At 42.7% G+C, this 21,465-nt stretch overlaps 1 protein-coding gene across 5 annotated transcripts in view; it reads right to left on the reverse strand.

Annotated features, from left to right (window-relative positions):
- Positions 1-21,465, reverse strand: part of NCALD (neurocalcin delta) — a 446,431-nt gene that overhangs the window by 22,878 nt on the left and 402,088 nt on the right. For all 5 annotated transcript variants that reach the window (XM_017528902.1, XM_017528903.2, XM_037738648.1 and 2 more), the window contains one exon: positions 18,226-18,622. In XM_017528902.1, coding sequence (XP_017384391.1) covers positions 18,226-18,603 — 378 coding nt within the window. In that variant the 5' untranslated portion in view covers positions 18,604-18,622. The remainder of the gene's footprint in view (positions 1-18,225; positions 18,623-21,465) is intronic.

Below are 21,465 nucleotides of genomic sequence, written 5' to 3' on the forward strand. Positions count from 1 at the left end.
CAAAAAATGGGCAAAGGATATAAACAGACACTTCTCAAAAGAAGACATTTATGCCGCCAACAAACATATGAAAAAAAAGCTCACCATCACAGATCATTGGAGAAATGCAAAGCAAAACCACAATGATATACCATCTCATGCCAGTCACAATGGGAATTATTAAAAAATAAACAATAGATTTTGGTGAGGCTGTAGAGAAATAGGAATGCTTTTACACTGTTGGTGGGAACATAAATTAATTCAACCATTGTGGAAGACAGTGTGGTGATTCCTCAAGGATCTAGAACCAGAAATACCATTTAACCCACTGATCCCATTACTGGATATATACCCAAAGGAATATAAATCATTCTATAAAGACACATGCATACATATGTTTGTTGCAGCACTATTTACAACAGCAAATATGTGGAACCAACCCAAATGCCCGTCAGTAATAGACTGGATTAAAAAACATGGCACATGTACACCATGGAATACTATGCAGCTATATAAAGGAATGAGAGCATGTCCTTTGCAGGGACATGGATGAAGCTGGAAGCCATCATCCTCAGCAAACTAACACGAGAACAGAAAACCAAACACTGCATGTTCTCACACGTAAGTGGGAGCTGAACAGTGAGAACACATGGACACAGGGAGGGGAACAACACACACTGGGGCCAGCTGTGGGGTGGAGGTCAAGGGGAGGGAGAGCATTAGGACAAATACCTAATGCATGTAGGGCTTAAAACCTAGATGATGGGTTGATAGGTGCCGCAAACCACCATGGCACACATATACCTAAGTAACAAACCTGCATGTTCTGCGCATGTAAGCAAGAACTTAAAATTTAAAAAAAGAAAACTAGTCATTTGTAAATTATTTAATAATTATGTATTGTCTACTATGTGCTAAGTGGTGGAGTTGTAGCCCATGACATTCTTCTTGGGATTCTGATGCAAAATTGTCAACAAGACTGATATGCTCCCTATTTTTATTTATTTATTTTTTTTTTGAGTCAGGGTCTCATTCTGTTGCCCAAGCTGGAGAGCAGTGATGCTATCATGGCTCACTGCAGCCTTGACCTCCTGGGCTCAGACAATCCTGTCTCAGCCTTCCAAGTCGCTGGAACCAAAGGCATGTACTACCACACCCAGCTAATTTTTAAAAAATATTTGTAGAAATGGGGTTTCCCTATGTTGCCCAAGCTGGTATCAAACTCCTGGGCTCAAGAGATCTTCCTGCCTCAGTCTCCCAAAGTGCTGGAAATACAAGCATGAGCCACCATGCCTGGCTGCTCTCTCTTATTTCATGTCTCACAATCCTCTAGCACAGGCCTCGGGAGGTCTCACATGGGACACTAAAAGCACCTTATTTTTCAGTGATCATCATTTAGATGGGTATAGTCATCCCAGTAATGCCTCGATAGCTGATATGGAAGCCCTTGCCTAGACTACCTCTGGGTCCCCTGGTGGCAAGTAAAACCCATTGGTCTGGAGCACTCTTTGGAACTTTCAGCCTCTAAGGTTGAGGCCCATGAAATTCTTCTTCTTGGGATTGTGATGCAAAATCAACTGTGTAATAATCTAGAAGTTATTCCCTTAACACCCTTAGTTGAAGAAATGAATGAAGGCTCAAGCAAACACATGAATGTATGTGAAGCTCTCACACTCAGTGGAGTTTTGGTCTTCAGTATTAGGCTAAAGGAGTGGGGTTGGCACACAGAAATGAGGGTCAGTTAATAAAACAAACAACTCCCACTACTTCCCCCACAAAAAACAGTCAGAAAGCCCCAATGTGAACATGTGCATGCAGAGCTTCTAGAATGGGGTGAGAGGCATGATGGCTGTATGTGCTGTGGGTCTGAGGAGGAAGTGGGGTCTTCTTTAAGGGGCACACAGATGACTTTTTTTTTTTTTGAGATGTAGTCTCGCTCTGTAGCCCAGGCTGGAGTGCAGTGATGTGATCTCAGCTCACTGCAACCTCTGCCTCCCCGGTCCTGGTTCAAGCAATTCTCCTGCCTCAGCCTCCCAAATAGCTGGGATTACAGGCATGAGCCACCATGCCCAACTAATTTTTGTACTTGGTTTCACCATGTTGGCCAGTCTGGTCTTGAACTCCTGACCTCGTGATCTACCTGCTTCAGCCTCCCAAAGTGCTGGGATTACAGGCATGAGCCACTGCGCCCGGCCTCACAGATGACTCTTTTGTGACGCTCAGATCAGATAGGAATTAGTGGGTTATTTACAAAGCCAGGCCTATACCAGGGGTGAAACCAGAGCAGTGAGCAGAGAGCCGAGGCGACGAGTCCCAGTGGCCTCCAGAGTGAGCGAGTGGGTGACGACCCTGCAGAGCCACAGTGGCAAGATTGTCTGTCCCTTTGCTCCCTTCCCATGCTATCAACAACCAACAGTTGATTGTATCAGAAATTTGAAATCTGGGACTGCATAGCACAGAGGAAAAAGCAACACGACCCCAGACAGCCATCTGAGACAAATCATGTCTTTTACTAGCTCCAGTCTCCACCCCTCTTACATTTAATGGGATTAAACCGTGAAGAGACCAGGCTACTTCCCTCCTTTATTTTTAGCAATGTCAGTGAGAGGCCTAGCAGGGACATCCTGTTTTTAATTAAACTTGAAAAATTCCTTTTCTTGTCTCTGGGTAAATGCAGAGCTTTGGGACACCCAGAAGCCCAGCACTGACTCTATCTAGCCAGGCTTCAGACAGCTCCCCGCTGTGGCCAGAGCCCCTATCAGCTTCATTGTGGCCTACATTTTTATTTTTATTTTTTCTTTTTCTCTTTGAAGGAAAAAATCTCTTGGAATGTTGGAAAGGGAGGACTCAGGTATGCACTGATCAAGGTTGTGCAATTAACTGAGGGCAGGCAAAATTCCAGGAGTTAACATTCAACCACTTCTCTGAAGGAAACCAGATATTTCATCACAAAATGCAGGGTGTTCTAACAGGAAACCAGACACCCAAGTCTCTCTGAAAGCAGGCTACGGACACAGAAGTTCAGCGGCACCAATGACTGACTGTTGTCAAGGACAACAATCTAAGGCTGTCCTTACATTACAGATTAAAAATAATAATTAAAAAAAAGCACCTTGCTTAGAAAAATATTACAAATCAGGAAAGGAGAAGGATGAAAATATTTTCTGGAAACACTTTTAAAATAGATGAACATCTATATTCTGGAATAGCATAAGTACTTTCTTATTTAGAGCTAGAAGAATAAATTAGTAATTTTCATACTTTTGTAGAATTCTTCCAAAGTGCTTTAAGCATTTTCACGGGCAGAGAGAGAGAGTGAGAAAAACGGGAGCCCCACGCCTTTTCAACCAACCAGTTCCACGTCAGGTTCCATGTAAGACTGTACTCAGAAAACGAAGCAAAACAAAACAGTTTTTGCTGCTGAAAATGGAGTTTGAAACCACTGACCCACTGTGTGTATTGGTTCTTTTGTGATAGTGTGATTCTTTATTTTTTTTTCTTTGAGACAGGGTCTCATTCTGTCACCCAGGCAGGAGTGCAGTGGCGTGATCATAGCTCACTGCAGTTTTGGACCTCCTAGGCTCAAACAATCCTTTCACCTCAGCATCCTGAGTAGCTGAGACCACAGGCATGCACCACCACACCAGGTTAATTCTTAATGTTTTGTAGAGATGGAGTCTCATTGTGTTGCCCAGGCTGGTCTGAAATTTCTGGGCTCAATTGATTTTCCTGCCTAAGCCTTCCAAAGTGTTGGGATTACAGGCATGAGCCACTGCACACAGCTCGATACTGTGATTCTTAAATGTAATGAGAAAGTCTAATATCTGCATACTGCACTCCCTGCACACAGTACTATTCAAAATCACCCAGCACTATGCCCTTTCATAACTTGAAGACTTACAGGAAGTTAGATGGAGCCTTAACACAGTAAGAACTTTATGTTCTGAGGTGTCCAATGGCAGAAGAGCAAGAGGCTTTTCCACAGAAGCAGGTCCATGGATACTGAAGATACAGAAATGAGGACTGAACAATCACACATTGACAGTGCTGTAAAGGAGTCTCCCAATATGCTTTCCAAGAAATGTCAGTCTTCCAAGATGTGTTAAGATTAGAGAGATCCCATCATCAAAACAGTATTGGGGAACACTGCTTACTTTATCCCTTTCTCCAAACGTCACAACGGACATGAACATATTAAAGATTCTGGGAATTCCTGCAGAAAAGACACCTGTGGAACTCTATTTAACCCAGGTTTTCTGAAACTGGTTTGACTGGAACCCTTCTGTTACAAAACATCTGTGAACAGTTTACGAAAGTAGTGCCTCAAGAACATTCTGTCTGCACCAGGACTGACTCTTACTCTCACTCCCTCTTCATCTGGGCTGTGTTCTGTTCCTTTTTTTTTTTGAGACGGAGTTTCGCTCTTGTTACCCAGGCTGGAGTGCAATGGCGCGATCTCGGCTCACCACAACCTCCGCCTCCTGGGTTCAGGCAATTCTCCTGCCTCAGCCTCCTGAGTAGCTGGGATTACAGGCACGCGCCACCATGCCCAGCTAATTTTTTATATTTTTAGTAGAGACGGGGTTTCACCGTGTTGACCAGGATGGTCTCGATCTCTTGACCTCGTGATCCACCTGCCTCGGCCTCCCAAAGTGCTGGGATTACAGGCGTAAGCCACTGCGCCCGGCCTTTTTTTTTTTTCTTTTAAAAAAAAAAAAAAAAAATTGTTAGCCTAGAATGCTTCTTCATGAGATTTGTCTTCCCAAAGGTTTCTAAGTTTCTTCAAGACAGATATTGTCTTATTTATCTTTGCATGTTTTGGAGTCTAACACTTACTTTATTCAACAAACATTTGTGGACTTTATGAATAGCACAAAAAGGATACTAAATCCTTTGGCATCAGCACGGCCCTGCCTTGAAGGAACTCGCAGGACAGGTGGCAGCAGGTCAGGTCAACACAAAAACACATTCGCATGAGAGCAGAGAGTGCAGCTTCCAGCTAAGATGGAGTCATAGGGATTGAACACACCCTCCCACCTGAAGCAGAGGAAACAACAAACCCCCAAAACAACAGACATAAAACAACAGTTTACAAGACACTGGAAACTGGGCAACAAAGGACAGTGATCCCTGAGAAAATGAAAACAAGTGAGGTAAGTCCTATATTGGTCCCAGCCTAATGCCTTGAGAGGGTTTCTAAGCCACAGTGCCAGGAGCAGGGACCCATGTGATACCTGGTGGACTCACTGATGGGCAGATGGCGTCGAGAGTCTGGAGACACCAAAGTGGGTAGTGATCACTGGACAGAGTAACAGAGAGGAGAGAGTGGGCCAGGCATGGTGGCTCATGCCTGTAACCCCAGCACTTTGGGAGGCCAAGGCAGGCAGATCACTTGAGGTCAGGAGTTCGAGACCAGCCTGGCCAACATGGTGAAACTCCATCTCTACTAAAAATACAAAAATTAGCTGGGCATGGTGGCAGATGCCTGTAATTCCAGCTACTCGGGAGGCTGAGGCAGGAGAATCGCTTGAACCAGGGAGGTGGAGGTTGCAGTGAGCAAAGATCATGCCATTGCACTCCAGCCTGGACAACAAAGTGAGTCATCACACACACACGCACGCATACAAACACACACACAAAAGGAGGGGAGAGAGAGAGAAGGAGAGGAGAGAGCAGCACAGAGAGAACTCCAGAGAGCTGTGGCAAGTCCCCCTCAAGTATTCAGCACAGTCAGTCTACACATGGGAATAAACTAACCAGTACTGGGAAAAAAGAACCAAGTAAAAGGATTAAAGGGAAGAGTGCCTGGCCCTCCCACAAGGTCAAGAAGCGTGCCTGTTTCCATCAGTCAGAGGGAGAGCCTCATGATTTGTGGGGCACTGGCTATTCAGAAAGGTCTGGCCTCAGTAGTGGGAGTAATCAGTTCTAGCTGAGAGCTACTCTCATGTCAGCTAATGAATCTGAGAAGCAAGACCTGGAAAGTTCAAACTGTTTCCAAGTTAATTTAACTGTGTCTTGGAAGAATGTTTAAGAACATTTATAGAGCTATAAAAATATCCAGTGCTCAACATGGTAAAGCCCTGTTGAAGAGATCATAAAGTAATTATATCTTGTAGTGGAGTTGTTCATGATTACAAAATATCAATCTACTTGAAATTAACAAAAAAATAAGAGGATTATGATGGAGATCAACAACAGAGTGAAACGTGGGACTGGGGTGTGGGGGGCAGAGGAGACAACTCCATTGAGTGAGAGGGAAATGTGGTACAAGTGCACTCTAGGACCTCACATGAGAAAAGGCTGTGGGATACAAGAGGCCATGGTGCCTTCTGGAATCTTCCAGTTGACATTTAGCTGAGGCATGGAGCATTCAAAGGCCACAAATAGCCATTCAGAGGCCATAAATGTGAGATGAGTCTTGAGAGAGACGGGGACCCAGTCATAGAGGCGGTTACATGCCTCATTAAGAAATTTGGACGTCATTTAAAGTGAATGGGGGCTGGTGGCTCACACCTGTAATCCCAGCACTTTGGGAGGCTGAGGCGGGTGGATCACCTGAGGTCAGGAGTTCAAAACCAGCCTGGCCAACATGGTAAAACCCCATCTTTACTACAAACACAAAAATTAGCCAGGCATGGTGGCAGGCACCTGCAATCCCAGCTACTCAGGAGACTGTGACAGAAGAATTGCTTAAGCCCAGGAGGCGGAGGTTGCAGTAAGCCAAGATTGTGCCAAAAACTCCGTTTTAAAAAAAAAATTAAAAATAGGCTGAGCGCTATGGCTCACACCTGCAATCCCAGAACTTTGGGAGGCTGAGATCATGAGGTTAGGAGTTCGAGATCAGCCTGGCCAACATGGTAAAAACCTTGTCTCTACTAAAAATACAAAAATTAGCTGGGTGTGTTGACAAATGCCTGTAATTCCAGCTACTCAGGAGGCTGAAGCAGGAGAATCACTTGAATCTGGGAGATGGAGGTTGCAGTGAGCTGAGATCGTGCCATTGCGCTCCAGCCTGGGCAGCAGAGTGAGATTCTGTCTCAAAAAAATAAAAAATAAAGTAAATATGAAGGGGAAGATACTCAAAGATTTTAAGCAGGAGAGAAACATGGTTAACATGATCATACTCAGTCTTGAAAGATCACTCTGGCATCAGTGGGGAAGAATGAATTGGGAGAGGGCTTGATGGGAGGCAGGAAGAGCTATTAGAAATGTGTTGTGAAGATTGTGTTTTCCAGAAATGGCCAGAACAGGATTTCTAATCCCACACAATTTTCCAGAACCTCGCCTCCGCCCCCTCCAGGTGGACTCTAGTTCCCCTCCCCTTGAACCTGGAGGCCTTGGTGAACTGTAGAGCTCTGTGACTGCCTGGAGTAGGGGTGGATGGGAGAAGTGATGCTCGGTGACCTCCAAAGTCAGGTCATAAAAGGAGAAACACTTCTGCCTGGTTCTCTTTCTTGGGACCTGTGCTTTTTAAGCTCTGAGCTGCCAAGTGAGGAATCTGGCCACCCCAAAGCCACCACGGAGGAGAGAGACTACACAGAGATACAGAGGGAGGTCCCAGGTGCAAGCAGCCTCAGCTGTTCCAGCTCCCAGGCAATTTCGAGCCACCCCAGCTGATGCTGCATGGAACAGAAATGAGATCCCACCGATCTGCCCAATATCAGATTCATGGGCTAAATAAATGATTGTTGTTTTAAGTCAGTAACTTTTGTGTAGGTTTTGATATGCAGAATAGTTAACTAGGAAAAAGTTATAGTAATATAGGTTGGAAATGTGAAGCCTGAAACACAGCAACTCCAGAACCACTGTTTAGGAGGGTAAAGGCCTCTTTGGAGGGAGTCATCTGAAGCTGCCTTTGCATAGCACTTTACATAAGATTGGAAAACTTCTAATTGATCATCTCTAAAAGTGACGAGTATCACCACTGACTTGAAATGAGACAGTGACAGAAGGAATGCACAGGAATGATAAGGTTAAAAAATACCAAGGAGGCAAATTTAATAGGTCTGGTGACTGTCTAAATATAGAGATGGTGGAGGAGTGCCAAAGATGTCTTTGACTTGATTAGAGGATGGATAGTAAGACTATTAAAAAAAAAGGGAGTGGTGGGGAGGTTTGGGCAGGGATGAATTTGTTTTTGGAATATTGACTTTGTACCAGTGCAACATCTTAATAAAGAGATTCATTAAGAGTTGGACACAGTGGAGATAAAGATCAGGAAGGAAGTTGCTTCTTCATCCATAAAATGGGACTACTATGGTTGTCATGAAGATTAAATGAGGCAGTGTTTGTATACTAGGTTGAATAGTATCCTGCAAAAATTCAGATCTACCTGAAACCTATGAACATGACCTCATCTGGAAATCCGGTCTTCGCAGATGCAATCAAGTTAAAATGAGATCATAATGGATTTGCGTACTCCCTAATCCAATGACTGGTGTCTTTATAAGGAGAGAAAGTTGGGCATAGGGATATCACAGGGATAACACCCTATGATGATGATGGAGGCAGAGAATACAGTGATGCAGCTGCAAGCCAGGGAACATCAAGGATTGCCAATAAGCATGAGAAGCTAGGAGGCACTCATTCATGTTTGCCAGATACCATACTTGATTTGACTTAAACTCTTAAGCCATAGTGTGGTTTGCAATAATAAGATTAATCCCTTGATAAGAAAGGAACAAACCCAACAACATCTGATAAGCAAGCACTAAAGTCAGTTCCTGGAGGAAGTCACTAGCCTAAGCAATTGCATTAAAGAGTTTTTTCCAGGAAAGAAATCTAAGTTGCATTCTAGCGCCACGTCTGTGGTCCACGCTCATAACAGAATTACACAGGGTTTGGAGGTGAATGTAAGATGAACTAGAAACTCTTCCCCTCGCTCCTCCTTTTCCCCTCCCAGAATCAGAAGAGCACAGTGTTTCAGGTCTGCAAGAACCATATTAAAAGTGACAGAGTGTCTATTTGGAACGGTCTTTGAGGGAAAAACTGCAAATGGTACTCAGAATGTGCTTTAAAAAAAAAAAAACATAAGGAAGTCTCTCTGGCCCTTATTTTCATCCTTGGTGGCAGAACTACTAACAGGCTGGTTGTGTGGATTGGTCATGGTGGGAACTCTGGAAATGAGTGGGGATTATTCTGTGTGTTCATTTGGTGTCCATGGAGGATAAGCTGCTTTTGTATGGCTACCACCATCCCCATAACTCCCCACTCCTCATCTGGCTGCTATATAGATATGTATGCCTCATTCATCACAGGGGTGAATCAGAAAAACTTTTTTCCCATTCTGCTAAAAGTAACAAAGCCAAATTCTCCTGTTGTGGGTTGCCAGTATATTTCCAAATGCCTTCCTTCAGGTTTCACTCATTTAAAAGGTATGAAATGTAGACTGGGGTGTTCTTAAGTTCACCTTGCCTTCATCAAAAATGTCAATTAACCCTGAATCACAACTAGGAGGGAAAGTCTGGCTCTAAGACAACAGGTACTTAGCCAGGCGTGATAGCAGGCATCTGTAGTCTCAGCTACTTGGGAAGCTGAGCCAGTAGAATCTCTTGAACCCAGGAGACAGAGGTTGAGGTGAGCCAAGATCATGCCACTGCATTCCAGCCTGGGCAACAGAGCAAAACTCCATCACAATAATAATAATAATAATAATAATAATAATAATAAATAAATAAACAACAGATATGTGGACTCCCAAGTATTTCTGAAACAATCATTAACATCTAAGTAGTGAAAATGCTAATTACATGTTATTCTAATCTTATCTTTAAAGTCAGAACCCTAAGGACTGCTATGAGTAACGTGACGTCAACCTTTGGATTCTTTTAGAAAGGCTCTAATTTGAACTTAAGAACAAACCCAGACAGACTGTCCCCCAAACCATCCCGATGCATGATGTGTGATTGTGGGCTCAGATCAACAAGATTTGGGGAAGTCCTGGGGCCAACTACATTCTTTCCTGGAAGCATGATTATTTCTTTAATCTGAGTCCTATGAACATCATAGCTCAGAAGTTTTAGTTTGTTCCCCATGGGCTGCTCTCTGCTGATAAAGGCAGTAGGTAAAGAAGCTAGGAGTCCTAAAGTCAAGAATAGCTCTTCTGTGATTTCCACCAATTGGAGATTTAATGGGGCACCTCCCTTTTCTTTGTGAACATGCATTTTATAACTAACTAAATTTAACTGAAAACTTAATGGAAGACTCTATCCATTACTTTCTCCATTAAATTGGAAATGAACTCCATTTATTTAGTAGGAAAACATCCTGTCTCAGCTCTGGAAATTGTGGCAGTAATAATGGCAGCCAACAGTTATTGAGTGAGTAGCCCATGCAGGCACTGTTGTAGGCAGCTTACTTGTAATGACTAACACTTAACAATCATCCATCATTTAGGTGTTTCCATTAGTTCCAATCCAGAAATCAGGAAATGGATGCCAGAATGTTCAGTAACTTGTTCAAGGGCACATAGCTACTAAGGGAGTAGAATCATGACTGGAAGCCAGGCACTCCACCTTGGGGTCTATACCCTTAATACATGGATACCCACCCCTCAAGATTCCAGAGCACATATAAGCATCCTTGGCAGAATCAGTGACACCGCTACCTTTGTAAAAAGAGAAGTTGAGCTTGGCGCTCAATGATGGAAAATTGTGACTCAAGGAGATGGGAAAGAAGGAAAAGGGAAATTTTAAAAAGGCAAGGCAATATCAACCTGCTTTGTCCAAGACAGCTACTCTTGTTAAAAGTGGAGGGTGTCCAGGTTCTTGGCATCTTGAACAAAGAGTTGGACAAAACACCTGAAGCAAAGAAGGAATGAAGGGATTTATTGAAAATGAAAGTATGCTCCACAGTGTGGGAGCGGGCCTGAGCATAGAGGCTCAAAGGCCTTGTTCCAGAATTTTGGGGAGTTTAAATAACCACCAGAAGATTCTGTTGGTTACTTTGGGTACATCCTATGTAAATGGAGAGGATGAAGTAAAGTTACAAAGTCATTTATGGCAAGGAGAGGATATTTCCTGTTACGGCTGAAGTGTGAATTGGCCTTATTTCCTGGCTCCAATCCCTATTTTCCTGCCTCACCCTCACATGCCTATTCGTCCTTTGGTTCCTGCTTCATCTTTGCTTTGGGTACAGATGATCAAATGTTGTCTACGCCTATCATTTTCATTGAGTCATAAGGATCAAGCAACACAGCATGTATACATATAGTCAATGAGCATCCTATAGTTAAAACTTGACCTTTCAAGGGTCTTACTTTTTGAGAACAGAAGGGAGGCAAATGAAATTCCATTTTCTTCCCACATTATCTCCCTAAAAGTGGTGTGGTCCCATTCATGGATCCATAAGGTCAACATTCCCTCCATGCCTCAAGATGCCAAACACATATAAGCATTCATGATAGAATCAGTTATGCCACTCACTTGCTTTGTTGACCCCTTCCTTAGACACAGCTTGTGCTGTGATGGTGTGGGTATTCAGATCTGTCTCCAGCAGGGCTGAGGGACAGGAGCTGTGTCAGGCAGGGACAATTCTTCTGCTTGAGTGGTGGGCTGACCTTGGCCACTAATGGGAGGAGACAATCTGCTGTAACAGGAGGAAAGGTCAGGGTTCTGATCTGGCCTAAGACTCCTGAGAGATGATTTTTGATGTGATAATAAAATATTGAGCCTAAATTATGCTCCTAAATTTGTCACTGAAAAATAAACATATGAGGTTCCCAGAAAAGAAGGCCCAACAGGAACAGCTCTGGTCTGCAGCTCCCACCAAGCCCAACACAGAAGGTGGGTGATTTCTGCATCTCCAACTGAGGTACCTGGTTCATCTCATTGGGACTGGTTAGACAGTAGGTGCAGCCCACAGAAGGCAAGCACAAACAGGGTGGGGTGTTGCCTCACCCAGAAAGCTCAAGGGGTCAGGGAACTTCTTCCCCTAGCCAAGGGAAGTCATGAGGGACTGTGCTGTGAGGGACAATGCTGTCCAGCCCAGATACTATGCGTTTCCCATGGGCTTCACAACCTGCAGACCAGGAGATTCCCTCGGGTACCTACACCACCAGGACCCTGGGTTTCAAGCACAAAACTGGGCAGCCATTTGGGCTGACACCAAGCTAGCTGCAGGAGTTTTTTTGTTGTTGTTGTTTTGTTTTGTTTTTCCCATACCCCAGTGGTTCCTGGAATGATAGCAAGAAAGAACCATTCACTCCCCTAAAAAAGGGGGCTGAAGCCAGGGAGCCAAATGGTCTCACTCAGTGGATCCCACCCCCATGGAGCCCAGCAAGCTAAGATCCACTGGCTTGAAATTCTCACTGCCAACACAGCAGTCTGAAGTCAAGCTGAGACTCTCGAGCTTGGTTGCGGGAGGGGCATCTGCCATTACTGAGGCTTGAGTAGGTGATTTTCCCCTCACAGTGTAAGCAAAGCCACTGGGAAGTTTAGACTGGGAGGAGCCCACCACAGCACTACAAAGCTGCTGTAGCCAGGCCGCCTCTCTAGATTCCTCCTCTCTGGGTTGGGCATCTCTTATCCTCCTCTCCCAATCAGGGGCTTACAGATAAAACTTCCATCTCCCTGGGACAGAGCACTTGGGAGAAGGGGCAGCTGTGGGCACAGCTTCAGCAGACTTAAATATTCCTGCCTGCCAGCTCTGAAGAGAGCAGTGGATCTCCCAGCATAGAGCTCGAGCTCTGCTAAGGGACAGACTGCCTCCTCAAGTGGGTCCCTGACCTCTGTGTCTCCTGACTGGGAGACACTTCCCAGCAGGGGTCAACAGACACCTCATATAGGAGAGTTCCAGCTGGCATCTGGCAGGTGACCCTCTGGGATCAAGCTTCCAGAGGAAGGAGCAGCAGCAATCTTTGCTGTTCTGCAGCCTCCACTGGTGATACCCAGGCAAACATCTGCATGGACCTTCAGCAAACTCCAGCAGACCTGCAGAACAGGGCCTATTAGAATGAAAATGAACAAACAGAAAGCAATAGCATCAACATCAATAAAAAGGACGACTATGCAAAAACTCCATCTCAAGGTCACCAACAGCAAAGACCAAAGGTATATAAATCCATGAAGATGAAGAAAAACCAAGGCAAAAAGGCTGAAAATTCCCAGTACCAGAATGCCTTATCTTTGCCAAAGGATCACAACTCCTTGCCAGCAAGGGAACAAAACTGGATGCAGAATGAGTTTGACAAATTGACACAAGTAGTGTTCAGAAGGTGGGTAATTACAAATGTCTCCAAGCTAAAGGAGCATGTTTTAACCCAATGCAAGGAAGCTAAGAAACTTGATAAAAAGTTAGAGGTATTGCTAACTAGAATAACCAGTTTAGAGAAGAACATAAATGATCTTATGGAGCTGAAAGAGACCATGAGAACTTCGTGAAGCATACACAAATAACAGCTGAATTGATCAAGCAGAAGAAAAGGTATCAGCAATTGAAGATCAGCTTAAGGAAATAAAGTATGAAGACAAGATTAGAGAGAAAAGGACGGAAAGGAAAAAGGAAAGCCTCCAAGAAATATGGGACTATGTGAAAAGACCAAACCTACATTTGATTGGTGTATCTGAAAGTGACAAGGAAAATGGAACCAAGTTGGAAAACACACTTCAGTATATTATCCAGAAGAGCATCCCCAACATAGCAAGACAAGCCAACATTCAAATTCAGGAAATACAGAGAACACCACAAAGATACTCCTTGAGAAAAGCAACCCCAAGACACATAGTCATCAGATTCACTAAGGTTTTGGTTAAGGGGAGCCAAAGAGAAAGGTCAGGTCACCCACAAAGGGAAGCCCATCAGACTAACAGCAGATCTCTCTGTAGAAATCCTAAAAGCCAGAAGAGAGTGGGGCAAATATTCAATATTCTTAAAGAAAAGAATTTTCAACACAGAATTTCATATCCAGCCAAACTAAGCTTTATAAATGCAGGAGAAATAAAATCCTTTACAGACAAGCAATGCTGAGGGATTTTGTCACCACCAGGCCTGCCTTACAAGAGCTCCTGAAGGAAGCACTAAATATGGAAAGGAAAAACTGGTACTGGTCACTGCAAAAACAAACCAAAATGTAAAGACCATTGACACTGTGAAGAAACTGCATCAACTAATAGGCGAAATAACCAGCTAGCATCATAATGACAGGATCAAATTCACACATAACAATATTAACCTTAAATGTAAACAGGCTAAATCTTTGCTGTTCATCAGCCTCCACTGGTGATACCCAGGCAAACAGGGTCTGGAGTGGGCCTCCAGTGGATTGATAATGTTGTTGTCTTCTCTGTTTGCTGGTTTTCTGTCTAGTTGTTCTATCAGTTATTGAGAGAAGTATGTTGAGGTTTTTACCTCTAATTATGGATTTGTCTATTTCTTTTTTCAGTTCTATCAGTTTTGTTTCACATATTTTATAACACTTTATTTGGGTATATATTTAGGATTTGCATGCAAAATATGTATGTTTGCTATGTCTTTTTGGTAGATTGGTCCTTTTATCATTATATAATGTCCCTCTCTGTCCACAGTAATTTTCTTTTCTCTGAAGTCTTCTTTAACATTGATATAACTATTCCTGCTCATGGTTAGGAAGAATCAATATCGTGAAAATGGCCATACTGCCTAAAGTAATTTTTAGATTCAATTCTATCCCCATCAAGCTACCATTGGCTTTCTTCACAGAATTGGAAAAAACCACCTGAAACTTCATATGGAAGCAAAAAAGAGCCCACATAGCCAAGACAATCCTCAGCAAAAAAACAAACAAACAAAAAAAAAACTAAGCTGGAGGCATCACACTACCTGACTTCAAACTATACCACAAGGCTACAGTAATCAAAACAGGCAAGCATTTGACCAAGCAATCCCATTACTAGGTATATATCCAAAGGAATATAAATCATTCTATTATAACGACATATGCGCACGTATGTTTATTGCAGCACTGTTCACAATAGCAAAGATTTGGAACCAACCAAAATGCCCATCAATATTAGACTGGATAAAGAAAATGTGGCACATATACACCATAGAATACTATGCAGCCATAAAAAAGAATGAGTTCATGTCCTTTGAGGGACATGGATGAAGCTGGAGACCATCATTCTCAGCAAACTAACACAGGAACAGAAAACCAAACACCGTATGTTCTCACTCATAAGTGGGAGTTGAACAATGAGAATATATGGGCACAGGGAGGGGAACATCACACACCAGGGCCTGTCAGGGGTGGGGGTTAAGGAGAGGGATAGCATTAGAACAAATACCTAATGTAAATGACCAGCTGATAGGTGCAGCAAACCACCATGGCACGTATATACCTATGTAACAAACCTGCACGTTCTGCATATGTATCCCAGAACTTAAAGTATAATTTTTTTAAAAAAAGTGTATAAAAAAAACAAACATAGGAATGCAAAAATGTTCATTTGAGGTCCTAAAAATAAATCTGCATATGGTTTTACTCAATCACCCAGATGTTGACATAGCACAAAAATATTTTCTTAAAAAGGAACACAACTGCATTTTGGCATATGTGGTAGACTGAATTGTGGCTCCCAAAGATGTCTACATCCTAATCCTGAAAGCTGTGAATATGTTAACTTCTATAGGAAGACAAACTTTGCAGATGTGATTACATTAAGAACATTGAGATGGAAGGAAAAATTCTCCTGAACTATTCACATGGTCCCAGTGTAATCACAGGATGTTTTTAAGTGGAAGAGAAAAGCAGAGTAACATACACAGAGGATGGCAGCCTGAGAAGGACTCGATCTGCTGTTGCTGCCTTTGAAGATGGATGAAGAGGGCCATTGGCCAAGGAACTCGGGAAGCTTCTAGAATCAGGGAAAGGCAGGGGAAAGAATTCTTCCCAACAGCCTCCAGAAGGAACATACCCCTGAGGATACCTTAATTTTAGCCCAATGAAACTGATTTCAGACTTTTGACCTCAAGAAGTATAAGATAATAAATTGTATTTTTAAGCGGCTGGCTTTCTGAAACACTGTTATAGCTGCCAGAGGGAAACTAATCCGGTATGATCCAGAGCTACACAGAATCCACAGTAGTCCCATAAATCTTAGAGTTTTTTCTATCAATGTTAGGAAATACAAAAAAATTTCAGCTTGTCCCTATAAACAATATTCTGTGGATACCAAAGCTAAACCACAGGAAGCAATGTCAGGGAAGAACAACTAGAAAATGTATGAATTGGAGTCCTATATCCCATTCATTGTCAAGCTTAATTAATTAAACTTGTTTTCACCCCAGTCTTCATCCTGACCAGTTACTGGTGTTTGTAGGTGAACATTCATAAATTGCTTGAATTTCTGAGTCATGGAGGGACAGGGATTCAGTTAAGAATTTATGTATCAAGACTTGTTATCGAACTATGGGTGTTACTCATATTAACAAATAGAACCTTAATTTGTTTACAGTTCTGGTCCACAGCTTGCCCCCAACTCATTACTTTCTAACAGATATTTAGAAATGTGCAAAACAGAAACTTAACAGACAGTGTCTCCTCTGAAGCAAATGGGCATTCTCCTAAGTGCTGCAGACCAGCCAGAACAAAGAAAAAGATGGCCCCCACAAAGGCACAAAGCTTCCTGTGGCAGTGACAAGGCCTGAGGAGTGTGAGTTTTCAACAAATGAGGGAAAAAAAGAAAAAGAAATAGAATGGGAAGCTCTGTAAGATCCTACAGTAAATTCTAATTTATCCAGAATAATTGAAAGCAGGGAGATTAGCATAGGAATGTGGCAGAATACATGAATTGTCAGTTTGCAAAGTAGCAGAATAGAATAACATCGCCCTTAATATGAAAATGGCTCTAAATTTAATTTAATCTCTTTGATGATTTGGAAGTCACCTCAGGGTACTACAATATTTCCTTTCTGTGGTCATGAATATTAATCATCAGGGCTCAGTGCTGTAGAAAACACTTTAAGAAATTCGAGCTCTCCTTTGCAAGCTTCTGAAGAGCCATGAGTATCTGAGCCTTTTGTAAGGAATGGGTATCCTTATAGTTACAGCCTGGAAACACTGTAGGCCTGTGAATGGACTGAGGTGCTTTACAGTGAAGCAAATGCCTCTGCGAGGCTGAGGCACCTTCCTTTATTTATTTATTTATTTTACTTTTCACTTTTTCCAAACAACATTGCCCCAAAGCACCTTCCTTTCAATGATCACTTTTTACATTCCTTAGCAAATGTGGTGACTGAAGTCAACAGGGCTGGGTGGGGGCCAATTCCTGCCTTCTGTGTGTTCTCTGCAATTCTCCCTGTCTCTCTCACAAACTGGATTCCACAGAAAAGGGACAGGGTCCATTTTCCTCCCTAAACTATTTATTCAGGGCTGAGTTCTTAGGGGACTGTTGATTTCATCATCCCACAAGGACTAAAGCTTCCTCCCTGCCCCAGTGTCTGCATCTACATCAGTGCTGATCACAAAACCATTGACGAACAGCAGCCAGGACTACTGGGCAAAAGTATTGAGCAGGAGCTAACATGGTGCTGTAAACCAAAAAATAAAATTCGAATGCTCCCCTAAACATCTGAAGGAACTGCTCCTCTCAGCCAAGGGCATTCCAAAGTTAACCTGAAAAACATGCTCAGGCCATGATGGAAGGAGAGTTGGATATGCCTCATTCTACCCTCCTATACCCTCCTCCCTCTTGGGATTCAGGAAATGCCCACCAGCATTAACAGCAACACTTACATCTGATATGAAACATTTATAAGCTATTCTCTCTGAAGCCTGCTACTTAGCATCTTCATCTGTATGATAAAACTTTGGTCTCCACAACCTCTAATCATAATCCAGACATACCTTTTTATTGATCATAACTTTTACAACCAATTGCCAATCAGAAAATTTTTAAATGTACCTATGTCCTGGAAGTCCCACTGGCCCCAGCCTTCAAGTTGTCCCACCCTTCCAGTTGGAACCAACGTACATCTTTCATGTATTTGATTGATCTTTCATGTCTCTCTAAAATGTGTAAAACTAGACTGTGCCCCAACCACCTTGGGCGTATGTTCTGAGGACCTCTGGAGGACTGTGTCATAGGCCACTGATCATTCATATTTGGCTCAGAATAAATCTCCAAATGTTTTGCAGTGTTTGACTTTTCATCTACAGTGCCTAATGACATTTTTTTTCTTAGATTCCTCTGCACTGTGCTATGCTGTGCACTTTCCAATTCTTACTTGAGATACATGCTCTTCTCTTTTTAAAGGGCTCAGGCTACATACCTGCACGATCTCTAGCATCTCTGCCTTGCTGATATAGCCATTTCCATCCAGGTCATACATGCTGAAGGCCCATTTCAGCTTCTGCTCCAGCTTCCCCCTCGAAGTTACACTCAGGGCGATGATGAATTCTCTAAAGTCTATTGTCCCATCTCCATTTGCATCAAAGGTGCGGAAGACATGCTCTGCAAATTTGGAAGCATCCCCATAAGGGAAAAAGTTCCCATATATTTTCTTAAACTCTTCCATTGACAAATGTCCACTGGGACAGTCTCTCAAGAAGCCTTTATACCATTCCTGGATCTCATGCTCTGTAAAGTCTGTGCTTTCCAGCAAGTCTTGCATGACCTCCGGGCGCAGCTTGCTGTTCTGTTTCCCCATCCTGGCAGCAAGAATTCAGCTGCAGATAGAAAAAAAAAACATACATAATTTGTAGAACTGCTCTTTAGGGCTGCATTTTGTAATCTGTGATCATTCCTTTGGGAAAAAGAAAAAACAAACAAATAAACTCTATACTAGTCCAATAACACTGTCTAGATTTTGCAACATACTGGACAGCCAAAGAAAACAATAGAAAGATAGGCCAGTAGAAGATGTACAGCAGAATTATCACTGAACAGAAAACAAATATGTCTTTTATATAGAGCCATCCTGAAAGCAAAAGATACCTCAGAGAGAGGGCGAAGTACAGGGAAGTGAGGGGAGGGAGAGAGGGACTGAAGAAGAGAGAGAGGGAGGGAAAGAGAATTAATTGCTTACTTAATTTTGACATCAATTTACCAGAGGTTGAGCTTAAATTTAAGAAGGCTGGAGTTCTGATAGCAAATCCACGTATTAGCAGGGAAAATTAGGGAAAGGAGGAAGACAGAGAAAGAGAAAGAATTTGGCAGGTTTTATTGCTAGAATATTTCCAAGTCAAATGCTGCTTGGATACTTTCTGAGTATTATAAACACAGACATGAAGACGGAAAACGGAAGCAAAGCTATCTAATAGCACTGGACTCCGCCATGCTAGTTCAGTGATTTAAATGCATGTAATAAATCACTGACAATGTTGGGTTTTGATAGTAAAGGTGATGCTTCATAAAGTTATATCTTATGATTTTGGCTTATGAAATAGGCTAAATGTTTCTCTTTAAAATACAAATAACTTTGCGATTCCTTATCATAGCAATAGCACATATCTACAGTAAAATAGTAAAAGAGAATAGCGATACATTAAAAAATCAGCATCATTTCAAATACTAACCCTTAGAGATATCAACTGCTAGCATGTTGATATGTGTTCTTCCAGATTTTTCTATGTGTACTTATATATGCTGTTAATGTATGTTTCCATACATTTACATTAAACAAAAATAATGCACACCTTTCATTATCTATTTTTAAACTTAATATAGTGTGGAAGATAAACTTTTACTAGGTGGGGAAATATCTGTAATTATTTTCAGCCTTGGGGGGAAATGCCACTTTAATATTTAAATCTAGTCCCTTAAATAATGATTTATTTTCCTGAGTATAGGAAGCACCATTTCTTCAAAACCAAACTTATTTTCCCAATGTATAAAATGTGCTTCTCACTTACAGTGCTTTTGCACTAGGGACAAATTGACTCAACATTTTGGCTCTCAATTACCAGTGTGTTTCTGGTGCTATGGTTGCAGAATAAGACGTGGTCCCTTCTCCCTAAGGGCACCTAGGTGTGTGTGCAGGGAACAGTGGTGATAGTGAAGGGACAATATGACAGACATGCCACAGAATGGACAGTGGATTCAGTGAGAGTGCCTAGGGAAGGGGGCATGAGTGCTAACAGGGAAGCCTTCCTGGAGGAGGTGACATGATATTGGTTCCTAATTCCCAAGGTATATGATTTAAGTGTGGTCAAGATAAATCCCTTCTCAAAAAATGTTCTACACCTGTATTTTGCATTTTTCCTCTATTGGAAAAAAAAAAAACCTGAAAGCAAGGCTTAGAAAAATTACAGAATACCTGAAAGACAGCCTATCCCCATTTTAATCATGATTGCCAATCTTCTTTGCAATGTCATGCGCTGTGGGGTTTGCTTCTGTCTGTCTCCCTCCTGCTACACAGTCAGCCCCTTGAAGCAGAGTCTCCACTGGGGTTGCTTTGTCTTGCTAGGGCCCATCACAAATAGCATTTGGTGAACAAATGAATGAATGAAGCCATGACTGAGTAAAATGACTGGCAGGTAACTATAACATGGAAACATGGAACAATCTTGAAAAGGAGGCTCTTGCCAGAAGCACGAGGTTGGTTTTCAGAATGTTACTTTACATACTGAAAACTATCTGGTGGCTAAGACTTAAGCATAGGATCTCTTATATTGAATTAGTGAGGCCTAAAAATAAACTTCTACAAGGCGGTGTTTATATCTTATACCGCTGAAACTGCTTCTGTAATATTCATGGTTCAGATGATGACCAGAAAGCCTTATTCATTGCCAAGTTTATTGATTTTGTTTTCTGACTTCTGCACTGGAGGCATAGCCTGCCTTGATCATATGTAGGCATCCAAAGGGATGGGAGTATGGGGCACTCCACCTATGAGTATGGGCAACTGCTGTAGGAAGGAGCTTACTTTTAGAGTTCCCCCACCTTTTTTTTTTTTTTTTTTTTTTTTGAGGTTTTTTTCCAGGCTGGAATGTGGTGGTGTAATCATGGCCCGCTGTAGCCTCAAACTCCTGAGCTCATGCAATCCTCCTGCCTCAGCCTCCTAAATAGCTGGTATACAGGTATGCACCACCAGGTCTGGATAAATTTTTTTATTTTTTATAGAGACGGGGGTCTTGCTTTGTTGCCCAGGCTGGTCTCAGATTCCTGGCCTCATGCCATCCTCCAAAGTGCTGGGATTGCAGGCATGAGCCACCAGGCTCGGGCCAGAGTTCTCTCTTTAGGCAGAACCAAGCAAACAGCATTTTATGCAAAAGCAAAATTAAACTACAACTCAAGCCGGGCGCGGTGGCTCAAGCCTGTAATCCCAGCACTTTGGGAGGCCAAGGCGGGTGGATCATGAGGTCAAAAGATCGAGACCATCCTGGTCAACATGGTGAAACCCCGTCTTACTAAAAATACAAAAAATTAGCTGGGCATGGTGGCGCGTGCCTGTAATCCCAGCTACTCAGGAGGTTGAGGCAGCAGAATTGCCTGAGCCCAGGAGGCGGAGGTTGCGGTGAGCCGAGATCGTGCCATTGCACTCCAGCCTGGGTAACAAGAGTGAAACTCC

The sequence above is a fragment of the Cebus imitator genome, unplaced genomic scaffold, assembly GCF_001604975.1.
Source record: "Cebus imitator isolate Cc_AM_T3 unplaced genomic scaffold, Cebus_imitator-1.0 Scaffold56, whole genome shotgun sequence".
Lineage (NCBI taxonomy): Eukaryota > Metazoa > Chordata > Mammalia > Primates > Cebidae > Cebus > Cebus imitator.